Below are 20,341 nucleotides of genomic sequence, written 5' to 3'. Positions count from 1 at the left end.
ATGTATGCCCTCACCAGAACATTGCAGATTTTACGTGTAGTCAATTTATAAACAGTCATGTTTACAATCGTAACCATACATTTGACTTTTTTGTCAACACTTGGCCTAGAGAATGAAAATGTAAAGTTATTTTTCCATTGGTCAGCCTCAACTAGGTAATAATATACAGTATTTTGAAATGGTACAAAATGGACTATACAGCAAACTCTAGTGAAATTTCTTCTTGCTTTTGAAGGAACCACAAATATTTTTCTGGAGCATACGATATTCAGTTAAAAAGTAGAATGTGTAGAATTTCGGTGAAACAAAGAAAAGGAATTTCACATGGAGAGGTTTTACTGAAATGGTGTCAAGCTAATGGGCGCACACCAGATAAGATTGTGGTCAAGTAGTTAGGATTTCATGTGACTCACATGAATGAAGGATATAATGTAGATAATAGATCCCTTAAAGGCATAAAAATTACAGCATCAAAAAGGAACACAATCCTAAAAATGAAGTCCAACTCATCTTAGATGTGTGGTTGACATATAAAAGTGATATTCATAGAAGGCCACTGTTGTATTGTAAGGCCGGAGTTATACTTCACGCGACGCGACACATGCTGCAGCGGACGCTCCTGCTACGCAAGCATTGTAGTGTTCATACTTGCGTGCGTACTTTACGTAAATCTGGAGGAATCCACCAGGTGGGAGTGTGAGATATTATCACAGTGAGAACAGGTTCGGCTTCTCTGTGTTGTGAATTTCCTAGAACACTCATTAAATTCTGATGACACCTTACCGTAATATCTCAAAATTATGTTCATTCATTAAATCCATCAATCCAGGTATGTGTCCATTCCAGCAAGCATTGGGCACGAGTGAGAAACAATCTATGGACGAGGCCTCAGCTCATCGCAAGGTGAATACAAGCACTTGCATACACTAGCGTCATTTTAGAGGCACCAAATCCCCAAATCTGCATATCTTTGGAAGGAAACCGGAGCACAGAGTGGAATACAAGCAGGAAATACCAGCAACATAACTCCCTGCGAGACAGCAGTGCTATCGCTCCACCACCGTGACACCCCCATGTGTGTATTTATTAACAGTATTCATTATATAAACGAAATTATATGTAAAATGTAACATACACACTTTAATGCATTTCATCATGAAAGTGGTATCAAGTACAAATCTAAAGATTCAAAATGTGCAGAGAGTTGGAATATCATACATTTAATTTGTTATGTGTGGTGATCTATTGCTGCTTGCCGCTGCTGTCAGGTCCAAGAAGCTCGTAGTGATTAAAAACTGGGATGACGTTTACGATGGTCTGCATTAACGATAAAGTAAACTATGAGATTAAAGTGGACATTTTGAGATTAAAGCCGAAATTTCCACTTTAATCACAAAACACACGTCTTCACCGTGTCCTTTATTTTTTTCTCAGTGGCTCAAATACAGCGCTATACATTATATTGCTGTTGTTAAGCTGCAAAAAAAAAAAAAGACGGCACAAAAGATGGTATGTGAGACTTTTAAAATATATTGTGTCATTACGATCGGGAATATGCGATGCTTGAATATAAAAGCACCACGAATGCATCTGTATGTCGGCATTTTGCTTCACCACATCGAAGCATTCATCATCACGATCTCCATAGAGGCTTTCTGTCACATGTAGATAGTAAACAGAGACTCTGACATCACGTTCCGACTTTTAGCACACTGCGCCCCCCGACTTTTTGCTGGTACTGCAACTCCTGCACGTGTCGCGTTAATTTCTGATGACCTGCTCAGAGTATGCGTGAAATGAACGCTGGGAACGCGTGGCAGCCATGATGCGGGCGCATACACGTTCTGAGCGTGAAGTATACATCGGCCCTAAGGAAACATTTGGATATATCTGGAATTGGACATTGATTTTAAAAATTTACATCTTTGAAGAATTTCTTGTAAAGACAAAATTAAGGGCCATCTACAAGGTACCTTAAACTAATAAGTACAAAGTAATCTGTTGTCGTACACCCAGAAATAAAACAATGAAAACTGCCTTTAAACAGGATGCAGCTTGAAAACATTTCCATTGTGGTTTTCAAATGACTTATTTAAGCAGTATTTCTAGCCCCAGACCTCTACAAAATAAAGTTAAAATCATTTGAAATCAATGCCACCTTTGGAAAATTCACTTGTTCCGATTCAGATCCTATGAGTGGCACAGCTATGTCTTGGGCACAAATTGCCATGTTCAGTCACTGTCAGTGTGAAAGTTGTGCACATTCCCTGTTCACATGAGAGTCCCAGTTTTACACCCAAAATTGTAAAGATATCCAAAACTGCTTATTGGATGACTACTGTTGTGACTATGAGTGTGGATGTGCCCTGTGTGTCTTGTCACCCCGTCAAGGCCGAATCCCTGCCTTGTGCCTAATGCTGCCAAGATTATTGGAATGCTGCTTCTTTGTATAGCAAATATAAAATGATGTCACGAGATTTCTGGTAGAATTGAGTAAGTGTGAAGATGCTTGCTGTTAGGCATCACACGATTCAGAATGATTCCTTGTTGTGTTGGCAGTGTGCCTTACTTTTAGTTAGTGAACTGAAAAACACAAGACTATTAGTTTTAATGTGCATCTCCAGCTCATGGTTTGACCAGTCAATTGTACAAATGAGCAGCCTATACTTCTTGAAAAGTTTAAAAATACCCCTCATTATAAACATTTTACTATGGTATATCTAAGAATCTGTACTGGATAACATACATTCATTTCTTGAATCTTTGAATCTAAATGGCTCCAGTCAGACTGTGCCTATAAAAAGCATTCACCCCTTACACATTTTTACATTTTGTTATAATAAAATGTTGAAACACAGAGGTTTACTATTTTTTGTTGACACTTATCAATAGGAAAAAAAATCTTTAATATCAAGGTGAATACGTCTTTATACAAAGTGATCTAAATCAAGTACAGAATATTTTTATAGGCGCTGTATATCTGTAGCATCAGGAGCAGTGCAGAAACCAGCCATAGACAAGGTGCCACTCTAATGCTGGGCAAATTTATGATCTCACCCACTCAGGGGCAGTTTTGAGTCATTCACTCATCGGACCTCCCACACTTTATAAGCAAACTTCTGAAATGCACTTGGAGTGTTCAGAAGCATGGCTTGTGGCAGCTATGGAGCTACAGCTGTTGCTTAGATTACCCGTCTTTTACTTCAAGGATCTGGTGATCGGAGTGACCTAAGGGACTGGAAATGACTTCCTGTGTAACTGATGGCTCAACTGTGTTAATTATGCAATTTACAGTTGTTGTTACACTTTTGGGTTACTCACTAATAAGAGCTCTTGTTTACATACCCATATGATTAATTAACATCCCACTAGTAGAAAGACAATGTGGGTTTCCTCCTGCGGTCCAAAGCCTTGCAGGTTAAGTGGATTGGTGATACTAAAATGTGCCTAGTGTGTGTGTATGTTAACCCTGTGATGGACTGAGGTCCTGACCAGTTGGATGGGCAAGTTCTTGACGCCTGCACTATTTATTTCATTTAACTCCTGGCACTGCCAGTGGCATGGTGTGAACAGAACTACTCCTTCACAATGTGTGGACTGTGGTTCCCACTTGGGTCTATGCAGAGTCAATTTGTTCTCCCTGATTATGCATGAGACACTAGTTTCTTACCATAGTTCAAAGGCGTACTTAAAGGATGACAGGTGAGTCTATATCAGTTTGTCTTTAAGTGAATTGGCCTCCCACCCTAGAAGACCCCATCTTGGAACAGGCACCAACTTTCTGAGAGCCCATTCTAAGCACAGCAAGTCAGGAAGTGGATAGAAACAAAAGTGAATGGTTGGGACCAAATGTGCAGAGTTGCTATGTTCATGTTATGCCCTTCACACAGTTGAGAGACAAGCAGACCTAAGAAGCCAAGAAATAATTTGTGCAAAACCAATTCTGAAATCTTAATAATCAATTGCAAACCTGGAAAAAGAGAGTTGTGTACAGAATATAGTGTTCAAGTTATTGGGGGTGTGTGTGTGTATTGTGGGTTTACACACCTGAAGCCTCAGGAACTCCAAATGTTATAAAAGAAAAAACAATAAAATAACCAGAATGGTTATAAAGAAAAAAGTAAATAAATAATCCCCCCACAAAAAATATAGCCTGGATTATTGTTTTTCTTTCTTGTAACCATTGAGATGTCATCTCTGGGAAAAGGCAGTTTACATTTGCATACTGGAAATCCCCTCCAGGGGTTTCATTTAAATATCAGTCCCTTTGCAAACTTGGTCCACAGCACCGCAGGGTCATTTTAACTCTTACTCTTACTGGAGTGTAACCTCTGACATTGAACATAAGGTAATAAAAATGGGTAACACTTGCAAAAAAAAAAACAAAAACAAAACAGACCTTTAGAATAACATTATATATATATATATATATATATATATATATATATATATATATATATATATATATATATATATATATATATGCCTGTTTTAATACATTAAATTACAATTAATTTTGTTTTGTTTTTAAATTGAAGGACAGGACTGTTGTGCATTTGAGTCACAAGAGTGACCTCTAGTGCGCATTTCGCGTTACGTTGCTGGAGGGTTTACAGCAGAACTTGGCTGCAGTCATTTTGTAAAAATGGAGAGAGAGAGAGAGACTGGAAGGACAAGAAACAGAGGAGTGTAAGAACTCGCCGAGAACAGCTCATCTCGTTTCTACTTTAGCTCTGATGATCGGACTGGGACCAGACGTGCATTCATCTACGTAGCCTACTGAAAGACGATAAACGAGTGCTGAAACTCGCACACACGACAGGGAATAACCGGCGGAGAAAACAAAAACACATTGATCCTATCCAAACGCCGCAGGGCTCCAATAATAAAACGAGAGACGGTGCTGTGGAATGGCGGCTGGCTGTGCCCTGTCCCGTATTGCGGATCCCAGTTTAAACCGTTCAGGGTGGAATTCTCTACCTCAAACCAATCAGGTGTTGGACATGGCAGTAGAGAGAAGCCCTGCAGATTTCCTGGACAGGACAATAGGACATTGAAAACGAAAAGCGAAGATAATTACGGTTGTCTCCAATTCTTGATCGCTTATATTAACGTGTGCGCAGTTAATGCGCTTTTAAAAAAAAAAACACTGAAGTAAAGAACAGAAAGGTAACAACTCGCAATTTACGCAATATAAACGGTGCCGTACAAGCACCCACATACCAAAGGCAGACGCGGCGTTATGCTAACAAACTAAGGGCGTTTGCTGAAATAAACTGGCATCCAGTCCAGTGTTTTTTGTCTGCCTTGCAGTCAAATATGCCAGCTGGTTCAGAACATGAAAGGCAAAATAGCTGGAGGCCACCACTGGGTTCACAACAAACCAAATGACTGTGATCGTGCGATGCTTGCACTGGCCAATCCCAAAGGTTACCAACAACAGGATGAAACTAAGTGGCCTGGGGTCAAATACATTTTATTTTTCCTTTTATGCTTTTGTTACATATATACAAGTTCTGCTTGTGCACTGAAACGTTTCTACACAAATCCAGTTATAAAGCTGATCTATACATACTGGCCTATTCCAACTCATTTGGTCTCGGAATGGATGTGGACATTTTCAAATAAATACAAAAAAAATAAAAATAAAATCCTTAGTGTTGTCAATGAAGTGCTGGAGAAGCCGTGCCCTTGGGGACTGTAGCGGCCCCATCTTGAGTTATATAGCTCTCGGACTTTTCTGTCCTCCATGAAGGATTTAAGTGATGTGGAGCCAATCCCCCCAGCATCGAGCGAAAAGCAGGAGGCAGCTGTTAATTGATTTCTGACATCTCGAAGGATATCGTTATATGTATTTACCTACTTAAACGGAACATGTCTAGTACCGCCTATTTGAATAACCGTCATGATTCTTTGAGCTGTCCGGTCCTACAAATGAATAAGAGCCTTGTAGCCCCCAGTGTTTTCAGGAATCAGTGCCTTCAAGCGTTTAGAAAACACATGTTGAGGACTCTAAAATCATAGTACAGCTGAAGAGTAACACGGCTTATACAAATTAAAAGCACAGCTACCAAGGCCCAAACGCCCAAGCCACCAATCTGTCCAAATTCAAGGCGAAGGAGTGCCGCAGCTCCTCCCGGCACCACCACACGTAAAGTCGGGAACTAAGCTTGAACTGCGTGCAGTTCTAGTCAGTTAATCGGACGCTTAAATCTTGGGCTGCTGGCGAAAAAACAAAATCGTTGGAGCAAAGTATTAGCAGGCAATGCGACGCAGTACTTAACTTTGGGACTTCAAACCCTAAGGCTGTGAGTTCAAATCCTGTCACTGTGTGGCCATGAGCATGTCACTTCACTTGCCTGTTCTCCAGTTGAAAAAAAAAAACCCCAGATGCAATACAACCAATTGTACCTCAAATGGTGCAAGTCGCCATGGATAAAAGCGCCAGTCAAGTAAGTAGATAAAAAGCAGATTTGGAACAGATTGTTGTAGTCTGAAACTACCAGGATTCACACGCGGTTTTGTTAAAAGTTGATGTGCTTAATTATGCTGCGTTGGGTTGGGATTAACAGAATCATAGTTTCATCCTGCACAGTATTCGTTGTTCAAACGGTTTAAGGCATTGATTCAAAAAAACAACGCCTGTTTGACGGCTGTCAGAAAGGGAGGATCGGCAGAACACATCGAAGCTAACGTGCGGAACATGTAAACACGGCGAAGTGAAGCTACCCAGCTGCGCCACCATTCCAATGTGCGCGCGCGCGCACACACACAGGCAGTGCGCGTTAAAAATAGGAAAGGTGTCGCCTTGTAGTGTCTACGGGTAGAAAGGTTGTAGTGAAGAATTTCACCAATGCCTTACATTGACCTGGAGGGCAAGAAAGTTTTTTCCATAACCTGGACAGATATTGGAAGCAAACTGCTTCTGGAAAGAGAATATTATTGGTGTAAAACTCTTTTTAAAAGTTGAAATGCCTAATAAAAACTGTTACACCTATAATACCGATTACTTACATATGCATACGTTTATGCTGATGCAGGGATAATCTGCAAAAGGAGCCTGCATAGTTCAACATTTAGTTAATACACCGATATTGCTGGGCTCCATTTACAGTATTGTGTTTTCTGTGTGTTTAACCAAATCTGTCTTTATGTGTAACTCATTATGCAATTAAAAAAGTTTGTATTCGTAGTCAAGACGTTCTGTGCCTGCACTCAGTAAAAACGCTATAAAAAATAAACTGGTTTTTAGTATAAGTGATACTTAATTGATTTATATTGGCTACGCATCGCGCGTACGTAATGTAATATTAGTGGCCACTTAAAGTTGAACATGGCTGTCAAATTCACGCACACCTCGATAAAAACAAAGAGGAAACTTTTGTGTACATGAATCTCGTGTGTCTTTGATCGATCAGTCAATCAATCAATAAATAAACATCAATGTGCGCGTATGTGATACGAGCGTTCAAAACCGGAAAAAAACCTTAGGACAGGACGCCATTCACAGCAAGGCACTTAAGGCCAGCAGTTCTTAAACGTCTGTAAACGTAACATGCATTTTTTGGAGGGTGATGTGGGAGAAAGTTGGAACAAACTTAAAATACAACACATCAGCAAGAAGATGTCTCCGTCTGTGTTCACTGACTTCCACAGGTGCACACTGACGTCCATCTTAAACCACCAGGCATTACATCCTTGTAGTACACCTGATCAGCTGAGGGCCGCAGAGCACTGCAGAAGGCGCCGAAGGCAACATATCGTACTACTGACACACAGCTCTCTCGTCTTCTGTTCAGGACACACATACATATACAGTATATATACACATATGTATATATACACATACACACGCGGGCGCGCGCGCTCACACATCCGATTAGTAAATAATATCACTAAACTATCTGGCCATCCCGCGCTGTCACTTCCTTCGTCCTGGCAAAAAAAGTGCAGGGCCATCAGCACTCCCACCAGTATATTTCAGGGCCATCTTATAATCGGAGGTCATAAGGCCTTCTAATTGACACTCATATTTATGCTTAATGGTTTCTTACATACAACAATTCACTGCATGATGTTCCATTCGTTATCCTTTTTTATCTGTTTTTGTTTTACAGTCACAAGTCTGTGGAGATATTCTTATTACGGTATACCGTGGCCATAAACTTGAACTAAACACACAGAGACCCTTTCAGATATGAATCAAGGACTCTGAAGTTGTAAGATTGTAAATCTAGACAAAAGTATACATTTATGGTTTTCTAAACTGACACAAATATTTCGTGGTTCACCAGATATATGGGTGGTAACTGAAATTCCGAATATACTGTACAATGTGTGGATGTGTGTGAATCTGTAATGGCTGTATGCGTGTAGGGGGGTAGGTAGGGAGGTGAAGAAGACACTACTTGACCCATACTTAAATAGTGGGCATGAGTCTAAATGTAAAGCCACTGGGCAAAAAAAAAAAAACAAGAAACAAATGTGTTCAGATCCACACCGAACAGGAACGAAAGCCGTGCGAAGAATTCCAGACAAGGACCGGTGCTTAAAAGTCAATCCAGGGTGCGAGTGGGTTTTTTGTGTCTTTTCCTGATCGACGCTGTCTCCTTTCTATTAAAGCGCCCGGCAGGATTCACAGACCACACCACAGCTCTGCTTACCAACTTTTGTGTCTACTGTCAGACCAACTCTGAATGAAAATAGATTTATCGCAAATCCCTTTAAAAAATGGACCTCTGCGTCGAAAAGGTTTGGATGGCCGGCCATTAGCCTGGGCAGTGCTGCCTGGGGTGCAATGCAGCGTTCGCATTCCTTTTCAAGTAGCACGCCAGCTCAATGCAGAATAAAACAGATGAATCCTGCTGCCACATTCCAGCACAATAGGAAACCCGTTATGTGCGCGTGCTCTCGCTTGCAACTGTAGTACCGGATTCGAATTAGCTGTTTTAATTCAGGCGATTTACAGCGTGCATTTTGATAAAAGTTGACATCTCTATACACTATCACACTGAACTGCCATCAAGGATAGAAACAATAGGGGAAAGTTAAAAAAAATTCCGCTACTCGTGCGGGCACTTTTCCCCAGCAGCATCCTTCGCCCCCTTTTTCTTGGACACCTCCGATTCAGTTCCACCTCCCCTTATCCCGAATTTCTGAGATATAACATATGGACTGTGGACAGTCTCAGCGAAATGTGCTGGGTACGAGCTGATTGCATGCTTTATTTTGTAAATGAGCCTATCTGAACAATAGTAAATATTACGATGGATATTCGTTTTATTTTTGAAGCCTATAACTAAAGAGTATCGATGTATTAGGAGTGTGCATACACAATGTTGGCAGTAGATGCCTTTTTGTAGCTGGGATCGTAAACGAGAAAGAGCTAATGATTACGCGAGCGCATTTTTCTCTAAATGGGACCCCCAGCTGGCGCACAACTGCCTGTCTCTAGTGCTAAAAGCCCTCAAAGCCAAGAGAAAAATCGGTCATCCCGGCGTCAAGCACCGTACTCGCATCACTGGCACGGACAAATACACGGCAGTCTTTCGCCGTTCACATTATTTGATTTCCTCTGAAAAAGACAAAACAGGGTCTCATTACAAAAAGAGACGGTAAGTACAAAGAGGTGATTCAGTGGATCGGCATTGACTTATGTGGAAAAGGTACCTCCTGTTTAACAAAAATAAAAATCCCCCTCCGGCAAAATTACTCCACAATGGCGTCTTTCATTAGCAGATCTGGGGCACTTAGGAACTGAAACTGGCATACACAGCAACCCGAGAACGGGCAAGGCACTCAGCCGAAATCTCGAAGCGGTCTCGTAGTTAAAACAAAACAGTAGGGGCTTCGGGCATACTCCGCGGAGAAACGTAACAAGCAAGCAGGAAAAAAGAAAGAAAGAGAGCGAGATCACTTTCCCTAAGCCAGAGCCGCGCCAGGAGCCAGTTCGCACCGAGGGCGCAGGGGGCTTCCTTCCTTCTCTTGTGCCGCAAGCCGAGAGCTTTCCCAGCCGCGATCGCGACGCACGCTTTGCGGATTGCGCTGTGCGACGCTTTTAAACTGACATATCGTGATTAAGCGCCGATCATTCCCCAGGAAGTGGTTAAAATATTTTGCGTGTGCGTGTATGTGTGTGTGTCTGTGTGTGTGTTAGAACTGTGGCGCTTCTCTCCTGGCACATGCGTAAAAGCAGCTGCGCCCTAAAAGTCCCTACCATAGCAGCCTCAGCAAGTAATAGCAAGCTAAATCTCTCAGTCCTTACCTGAAACATTGATGAACATCAAGTGTCTTTTTTTCCACCTCCCTTTCCTCCGATTTCTTTAGCGATCTGCCTCCCTCGCTACACCAGAGAGAAATGCAATAGCTTGGCTAAGGTAGACAGAACAAAATACAGAGAATACTTGCTCCAGGGCTTCGAAACCCCTTAAGGCAAAGATCAGGATACAATTAGCTCATGCCTCTACCCCAGTCTAAACCAATCTGCAAAATAAAACTTCAATTAAATTAACTGATCACAGAGGCGGCACGCCGGCCTTCTCCAAAATTGATGTAAATTTTCTAATTTTTTTTTTTTTTAAGATCCAGCAATTTTCTGCATAAAACAGTCGCACTCCAGCCTCCAACTTGCCTATTGCCCTCCTCTTGCACAGAAAAGCTGATTTTAATCGTTATGATTAGTTTTGATGTAACGTTACCGCGGGCGATTTCTGCAAATGGATGGAGTGTTTCTTTGCCAGAAAGGGAAAAGCAGCAGATGATGATAATTATATAGATTGTTGGTTGTGTCTTTTGATATATATATATATATATATATATATATATATATATATATATATATATATATATATATATATATATATATATATATATATATATATATACACACACACATCTTTTCGAGTCTTTTTTTTAAGTGCGTGCTAACATTGTCATCTTTATAAGGTCAAACAACTTGTTGATCATGATCTTCTCATTTGTAATCGATGAATAGGCGATAATTTCAAGGGAAAGCAACACTGTTTTTTTTTTTGGTTTTTTTTTGTTTTTCTTCCCTTGGCTATGTAACTTCCCAAATGACGTATATAAATAAGCACATGGAGACTGCTTTGCCCCAATCAAGACTGAATCAGCGCCTCAGGGAGATGCACAAACTCATTTCAAATGTTCAACCATGCATAATTCCAAAAGATTGAAAGAGTTCCCAAGCTTTAGTTCAAAACACTGGGAAAATGATACGACAGGCTATACTGGCATTTGCACTGAGTGTTTTATAAAAAAAAAAGAGTTGATAAAGACAGACTAAATAAAAAAAAAAGTATATTCCTCTTTCTAATAGTTCAGAGCTGTTTGTAGTGATTATAAAACAATAAATAAAAATAACAAAATATTATCAGTTACATTAAGCTGGTGGTAACTGCAAAATAATTTGCATAATTAAAGTGAGGTTTATAAATAAAATAAAATACAATAAATAAAACAAAATAGCATGAAGGGCATAAATGCCACCAACAAAAGAGTGTTCAAGTCTTTCCTTGTAATTTACTCAAACTTTATTTTATCTAGTATCTTTCATAACCAGAAACTTAACATAGCCAATACTGAAATTATTTGACTAACTCATTATCCAAAATACATTTCATTTAAATAGCGCTTATGGTCTCACTTGGAGGTTTATAAATCTGAAATAGCTTGATTCTGTCTCTTTCTGTTAATGTGTATGCATATAATATAATATAATATAATATAATATAATATAATATAATATAATATATCTCTATTATAAAAAAAATCTTGGAAGGAGACGAGGAAGCATACAAGATGTGATTGTCTCAGAGACACTTTCACGTCACGCGAGACAAGTCTTCATGCCAAGATATATAAGTCTTCTGAAGTGAGCAAGGGGCAAAGCCCCCTAGTAATATACAGTAATATAATTGTCAAACCCAGTTAATGCAATTCAGGGTGGCAGGACAGCAGAGCCTATTTTGAAACCACTGGACTCAAGACAAGAAACAGTTGTGGACAGGGCATGTGTCCATTGCAGAGACCATTCATGCACACTCCTAGCACTCAAGGTCACACAAGGCCTGTTAACCTAACAACACTGAGATATTATAAAGAAAGATGCAGGAAGAACACGTAAATTCCAAACAGATGCTGGATCTATGAGGTGGGAGTCCTACCCACTAGACCACTGGCTGTTCTGTCACCTATCTCATGGCCAGCATTAAGTTTTTCAGCAGTTTTTCCAACAGAAACTCTGACAGGAACAAGTCTGGCAGATCCAAATCCATAACAGAATTAGAAGACAAGTTTCTATGTTTATACATAATCATCATCAGAAACAGTACCATATAAGTTCTGATGATGGTTTGATGGTTGATATGCATCCAAGAATTCCAGGTTTTATTCTGGTCTATTGCATTATACATTTGACTGAACCATTTCCCTTACTTATTTGTCATGGCCCCAAGCTGTCCCTGGTGGACCCATATATTTATTGTAATTTTGGATTCTTAACATTAAAGAAGAAGCGACAACATTGTTTACAAATAAGCTTTCCAATACTAACAATAGTAATGTGATACATTCAATAAATTTGAGGGTAGTGAAACTTAGTAATATATTATTTATACTTTTTATCTTTCCACCTTCTTAGCTCATCTCCCCATTAGAGCAGGGTTGCAAGGGAAGTGGAACCTATCCCAGCATTCATTTGAGACAGAAACACCTTGATAGAATGCTAGACCATCACAGGTTACGTGAAATGGCGTTGCTAAATTTTCTTTAGTATATATATATATCTATATCTATACTAATAAAAGGCAAAGCTCTCACTGACTCACTCACTCACTCATCACTAATTCTCCAACTTCCAGTGTAGGCAGAAGGCTGAACTTTGGCAGGCTTATTCCTTACAGCTTACTTACAAAGGTTAAGCAGGTTTCATTTTGAAATTCTACACGTAACGGTCATAACGGTCGATAAAGGTCGACAACGGTCGACAACGTCCGCCATGTTGAACTTTCTAATTTATGGCTCCATCTTCACGAAATTTGGTAGGCGGCTTCCCTGCGCTAACTGAAACTGATGTACATACTTATTTCGATGGTATGATGCCACTGTCGGCCGCCATATTGAACTTTCCAACGTCACTAATTCTCCAACTTCCCGTGTAGGTACAATGCTGAAATTTGGTGCTTATTTCGGTGGTATGATGCCACTGTTGGCCGCCATATTGATCTTTTCAACGGTCTTTGTTACTTATGGGCCCATCTTCAAGAAATTTGGTACGCGGGTTCCCAACGCTAACTGAATCCTACTTACGTACATATATATGTCCATAGCTTGCAGCTCGGTCACCGTGTGAGGCAGCGTTGGGTCCCCCATCCCAACGCCTCCCACGTTGTTGGCTGCCTGCCTATATAAGGCCGTCCGTCGCTCCAGTCTCTACGTTCTCTTCCTTGCTTTGGGCCTGAAATAAAACCATTTCAGGTGACTACCTGTTGAAGCTCATCAAGAGAATGCCAAGAGTGTGCAAAGCAGTAATCAGAGCAAATGGTGGCTATTTTGAAGAAACTAGAATATAAAACATATTTTCAGTTAATTTACCTTTTTTTGTTAAGTACATAACTCCACATGTGTTCATTCATAGTTTTGATGCCTTCAGTGAGAATCTACCAATGTAAATGGTCATGAAAATAAAGAAAACACATTGAATGAGGAGGTGTGTCCAAACTTTTGGCCTGTACTGTATATATATATATATATATATACTAGCAAAATATCCGTGCTTCGCAGCGGAGAAGTAGTGTGTTAAAGAAGTAATGAAAAAGAAAAGGAAACATTTTGAAAATAACGTAAAATGATTGTCAATGTAATTGTTTTGTCACTGTTATGAGTGTTGCTGTCATATATATATATATATATATATATACACACACACACATTATATATACAGTATATATATATAATATCTACAGTAGATATAGATATATATATATAGATATATATATATGCTGTATACTGTATATAATGTGTGTGTGTGTGTGTATGTGTATATATAGATATATAGATATATATATAAATATATACTGTATATCTCCCTCTCTATATATATATACTGTGATAAAGGCGCTATATAGCGCCTGACCTGGCACAGACTACGCAGAGGCACGTGTTCACACTCAATATTTTTTTTATTTTCTTTCTTCAGCCGTGGGTACACGTCTTCCTCGTGTCCCACCGGCCCAACACAGTCCCAAGCACAAAACACACAAAAACCACACTTTCCTGCTCCACCACTCCTCCCAGGCAACCTCGTCCTCTTCCTCCCGATTCTGGCCTCGAGTGGAGGTGGCTGGCCCTTTTTATATCCCACCCGGAAGCGTTCCAGCTGGTTGACCAGCTGGTCCTAATTGCCCTTCTGGGTGGGGCTGAGAATTCAAGCAGCCAGGCTGCGGGGTCCCTACAGCTCCCCCTAGCGGCCACCCGAGCCCCCAACCAGGCTGCGGAGGACTCCATCTCCCATGGAGCCCTGTGGGTGGTAGGGGAATCACCGTCCGCCGTGGAGGCTGCCACCAAGCGTCCCAGGGGAGGTACTGAAGTGTCCATGGTGGCTCCCCCGGAATATACACAACAGGGGCGTCCCGGCCGGGCATGGGACCCGGCTGTCCATCACAATACACATACATACTGTACATACATACACACATATTATATATATATATCTATATCTATCTGTCTATCTGTATATCTATCTATTCATATATATATATATATATATACACACACACACATTCTATCTATCTATCTATCTATCTATCTATCTATCTATCTATCTATCTATCTATCTATTTATATATATATACACACATACACACACATTATATCTATATCTATATATATATATAGTATATATATATATATATATATATATATATATATATATATATATATATATATATATATATATATATATATATAAATACCTGCGCTTCGCAGCAGCAAAGTACTGCCTTAAAAGTTTTATTAATAAGAAAATTAAACCTTTTGAAACTGAGGGAAAATATACCAATAATTATTTGTTAAGGATCTCTTTGTATGCTACGTTGTCAGTTCGGCCCTCCAGTTGTAATATGACCAAGCTGTGCACTGAGCTTACTCTTGAGCATGCAACATACAGTTGGCCATGTGAACAGTAATCTTGTTTCAAATCTCACAGCTTGGATTGCTGCTGTCATAATCGGTTTGAGTTTCATGGTTTGTTTCAATTATGACAGTATTTGTAGGACTTGTGTTGAAGAGACATTCGGCATCTGTCAAGTGTTGTAAGTATACAACCAGTTTCATTGATAACTTCACATCCAGCTTTTGAGAGTTTAAACATTTGTAAACATCAAAGTGTCCACTACTGAAATCGTCACCTGTGAATCTAAGATGTTTAAGAGGTATTGGCGGTTGTCCAAAGGTGTAAAATATTTGGCCATTTCGGTACACTTGAAAGTGACAATCGAAACAATTCAGCGGCATCCGTCAACTCACATGCAGATGCATAGGTGAAGGGCTTAAGCATTTCACTCTTCTCGTGCTCCTGTGTAGTATAATTATCTCCTGTACCATGTAACATGTAACAAAGAGAATGGAAAAGGCAGGTGCCATCTCCGGGCATGGAAACCACTTGGTAAGTGATAGTTTTTGATCGATGGTGATCACCTCGATAGACTTGGTAATGGGGGTACAGTTGGAATGATAAAGGAAATGGGTACCTGAACAATGTAAAGTAAGTCTAAAATACCTACACAATAACTATAATCATAATAAATGAACAATAAAACAGTGGAGAAGCTGTGGATTAAATAAAAAGGCTGTAGTTATCAGCAGGGAGACGTGAATACCATGGCGAAGCAAGGAAGGGAATGTAGAGACTGGAGTGACAGACGGCCTTATATAGGCAGGCAGCCAACAACGTGGGAGGCGTTGGGATGGGGGACCCAACGCCGCCTCACACAGTGACTGAGCTGCAGGCTGTGGACGTATATATGTACGGAAGTAGGATTCAGTTAGCGTTGGGAACCCGCATACCGAATTTCTTGAAGATGGGCCCATAAGTAACAAAGACAGTTGAAAAGTTCAATATGGTGGCCGACAGTGGCATCATACCACCGAAATAAGTATCAAATTTTAGCATTGTACCTACATGGGAAGTTGTAGAATTAGTGACGTTGGAAAGTTCAATATGGCGGCTGACAGTGGCATCACACCACCGAAATAAGTATGTACATTGGTTTCGGTTAGCGCAGGGAAGCCACCTACCAAATTTCGTGAAGATGGGGTCATGAATAAGAAAATTCAACATGGAGGACGTTGTTGACCGTTATGACCGTTACGTGTAGAATTTCGAAATGAAACCTGCTTAACTTTTGTAAGTAAGCTGTAAGGAATGAGCCTCTCAATTTTCAGCCTTCTACCTACACGGGAAGTTGGAAAATTAGGGACATTGGAAAGTTCAATATGGCGGCTGACAGTGGCATCATATCATCGAAATAAGTACATACATCGATTTCGGTTAGCGCAGGGAATCTGTCTACCAAATTTTGTGAAGATGGTGCCATAAATAAGAAAGTTCAACATGGCGGACGCTGTCGACCGTTATCGACCGTTATGACCGTTACGTGTAGAAATTCGAAATGAAACCTGCTTAACTTTTGTAAGTGAGCTGTAAGGAATAAGCCTGCCAAATTTCAGCCTTCTACCTAGACGGGAAGTTGGAGAATTAGTGATGAGTCAGTGAGTCAGTCAGTCAGTGAGGGCTTTGCCTTTTATTAGTATATATATATATATGTAGTGATGGATGGTCAAGACCCAGATGCCCCTACAGCATATATACCAGGGGAGCAAGCATGGGAAACACAACACCTTTGACTGGCAGCAACCCTGGGTTGCAGCGGTGCCTTGGACTCCCCCAGGGCTTCATGGGGGTTGGAGTTTGTGCAGCCCTGTTGGGTTCTGCAGGCACCACTAGAGCATGCTGAAGCAGGAGCTGCTGGCCCCTTTTGGGCACTGGTTTCGCCACACCCGGAAGTGCAGCCGGATGTTGGCAATTAACCACCTGGAGCACTTCCAGGTACCCAATAAAAGGAGCCAGCGACCACAACTCAGGGGCCAGAGTCGCGTGGTGGAGGACATGGTTGCCTGGGAGGAGTGGTGGTGAAAAGGATGAGTGCTTTGTGGTAATTTGTGTACTGTACTTAGAACTGTGTTGTGCCTGTTGGGATTACGGGGAAGATGTGCCCCACAGGTGAAGAAAAATAGTTTGTTTCTTTTATGTGTGCCTGTGTGCCTCCGTGTTCAGTCTGTGTCGGGTCGGGCACAATATAGCGCCTTTGTTACAACATATATATATATATATATATATATATATATATATATATATATATATATATATATATATATATATATATATATATATATATATATATATATAATTTCATTTACTCAGGTTTTACTCCTGTATCTCAGATATATGCATTTAACATATTTAACTGAAGAGTCTAAACTTGACTGATGTGCATGTGTATGCCCAGGTCTGGTTCCTTTCTTTTTTCCAGTTCTGCTCAATCCTGAATTAGGCAAAACAGATGAACATAATGAAAGAATAGAATTACAAAAAGCAACAATTTTATAAACAAAGTTAACAAGGGAGCAACATTTGGAAAAAATGAATATGTGCCAAAATAATAAACACATACCAATACTATATACTGTATACAGTAGACAACGCCTACATTTTATACTATACTGTATACTGTAAAAATGAATATTTGACAAAATAATATACACATACCAGCATAATATGCTGTATAATAATAATTTCATATTCATACTCAGATGGCACGGTGGTGCAGTGTTTGTGCTAATACCTCACAGTAAGAAAACCAGGGATTGCATCCTGGATGTTCCCCTTGTGGATTCTGCATGTTCTCCACATGTCTCATGGGTTTCCTACAAGTCCTTTAGTTTCCTTCCAGAGTCTAAGGACATGCAGGTTAGATGAACTGGGGTTGCCATGTTGGCTTGAATGTATTTCTGTTTGGGTGTTTGCTCTGTGAAGGACTAGTGTCCTGTCCAGGTATTGTTCCTGCCTTGTGCCCGAAGCATTCTAGGATAAGCTCCAGCTTTCCTGTGACCCAGCTTTGAATAAGGGAGTTAGGAAGATGGATGGATATTCACACTCTATACTATATGTCCAAGCATATAAGGTTTATAGCCTTTAGATGTAATATGAAGAGTGAGTCCATCTGCTTTCAATTAAATTCTTTTTTCTTAATAAAACTGTTTTCTCAAATATCAGAATAACAGATTATCACCCTGCCAGATAACAGACAAAGGAGCAACTTTCAATCTTCAGTGAGAAAACCATTTTGAGGTCTGGTGTGATGCCCATGCTAGCTCAGACTCCTGAGAACACTATCCCTTATAGACTTTCACTGCATCCCAAAGTCCTGGCTGTATAATTTGAAAATCCATGCTGCCAGATCAGCCTCAAAACAGCTTGGTCAATGTTAAGTCCCTTTGGTAGCTCCCTGTGGGTGGAAAATATTGTCATTACCTCAGACATGATACAGGAGCTTTCCCTGGAGGTTAGTGCTCAAATGGTTTCTCCTCATATAAGGGTTAGGGTACTGGACCAGCTAGTCTCATTATTCTCTGGACCTCAAGAATCAATGGCAGGAGTGTAAACAGTGAGTGTGAAGGGTGTGTTGGATCATTCACAATGTTGGTGGCTTAGCGTATGGTGTAAATGTCCATGATGGAAGGAAGAGAGACACTGATGATCTTTTCAGCTGTCTTCACTATCTGTTGTAGGGCTTTACGATCCCTGACCATGCAATTTCCAAACCAGACAGTGATGCAGTTGCTCAGGATACTCTCTATGGTTCCTCTGTAGAATGTTGTTAGAATAGCTGGTTTAAGAAACGCAGGAGGTAGAGCCGCTGCTGGGCTTTCTTGGCTAAAGAGCTGGTGTTGTAGGACTAGGTGAGGTTCTCTGCCAGATGGACACCCAGGAATTTGGTGCTATGGATGACCTCCACAATTAAGCCGCCAATGTTCATTGGCAGATGGGCACTCTTAGTCTTCCTAAAGTCAGCAATCATCTCCTTTGTTTTATCTATATTCAGAGACAGGTTATTGGCTTTACACCAGTCTGTTAACCGCTGCACCTCCACTCTGTATGCTGACTCATTGTTGTTGCTGTTAAAACCCACTACAGTCGTATCATCAGCAAATTTTATAATGTGATTAGAGCTGTGCATTGCTGCACAGTCATGAGTCAGCAGTGTGAACAATAATGGACTAAGCACACAGCCTTGAGGAGCTCCAGTGCTCAGTGTGGTGGCACTGGAGTTGTTGTTTCCAATCCTGACTGACAGAATCCATTTACAGAGGGAGACATACATTCATACTTGGCACAGGACTGCATGCCAAAGGGTCATGCAATCATGACATAGGTAATATAACTGTAAAATCTGAATTCTGTTAATACACATGACTTGTGAAGTATAATGCAGTGCTGCTTTTAATATTGCATTGGAAATTATACAGTGCTTTGAATTATCTTGCATTTCAGTGTTCTTATTTGAAATATAAAGTACAGTACAATATGCCTTGCTGATTTGAATGTATGGAAAGAAAGAAAAAAGATTAATTATTGGATATATTAGTGCAGTATTAGATGTGAAAGTCAAATCCTCAACTATGCAAAAAGTTTACAATATTCCACCTCATTTTGCCAATGCTTAGTCCTGGTTCAGTTGTGCACTTGTGACAAAAGTTAGTGCTTGTTTTACTACAGCATGTTGACATCTACCTAAAACTCCTAATCAACTCTATTTGTTCTTACTCAATACATTTTATTGCCTCTTCTACAGCTACGTACCTCCTATCGTAACTCTCCATCCATCCATTTTGTGAATCCATTTAGTTCACTTTTATGGTTGATAGCAGAACCAGCTCATGCCATATTGAGTGTAAAGCAGAAAGCAAAACTGGATAGACTTCCTGTCCACCACAAGGCACTCTTACACACCCACACTCACTCTTACCAAAACAAATTAGGGTCACAAATCTATTAAACCTTTAGATGTGAAAGGAAAAACTTAATGAGGTTTGAAAAACGAACTAATGCTAATGTTAAGGTCTAACAGGAGAGCTATGTCACTGTGCATCTTTACCCAGAAAAATGGGAGAAAGTAAATTTCATGCAGAAAAAAATTTGAAGCACAAAATTTTACTTGGCGCAGCTCAAGAATGTGTTTTAACATTCTTCTTTTTGTTT

At 40.2% G+C, this 20,341-nt stretch overlaps 1 protein-coding gene across 1 annotated transcript in view; it reads right to left on the bottom strand.

The window, feature by feature from the left end:
- The window catches only part of kctd1 (potassium channel tetramerization domain containing 1), a 162,397-nt gene extending 151,934 nt beyond the window's left edge, over nt 1-10,463 (bottom strand). The window contains exon 1 of the mRNA XM_039754684.1: nt 10,265-10,463. Within this exon, the coding sequence (XP_039610618.1) occupies nt 10,265-10,273 (9 nt within the window). The 5' untranslated portion in view covers nt 10,274-10,463. The remainder of the gene's footprint in view (nt 1-10,264) is intronic.
- Between the last annotated feature and the right edge of the window lie 9,878 nt (nt 10,464-20,341).

This window comes from Polypterus senegalus, chromosome 5, assembly GCF_016835505.1.
Source record: "Polypterus senegalus isolate Bchr_013 chromosome 5, ASM1683550v1, whole genome shotgun sequence".
NCBI classification, from domain to species: Eukaryota; Metazoa; Chordata; class Cladistia; order Polypteriformes; family Polypteridae; genus Polypterus; species Polypterus senegalus.
Note: the sequence above shows the minus strand (reverse complement) of the source record. Positions and strands in the feature narration are given on the sequence as shown.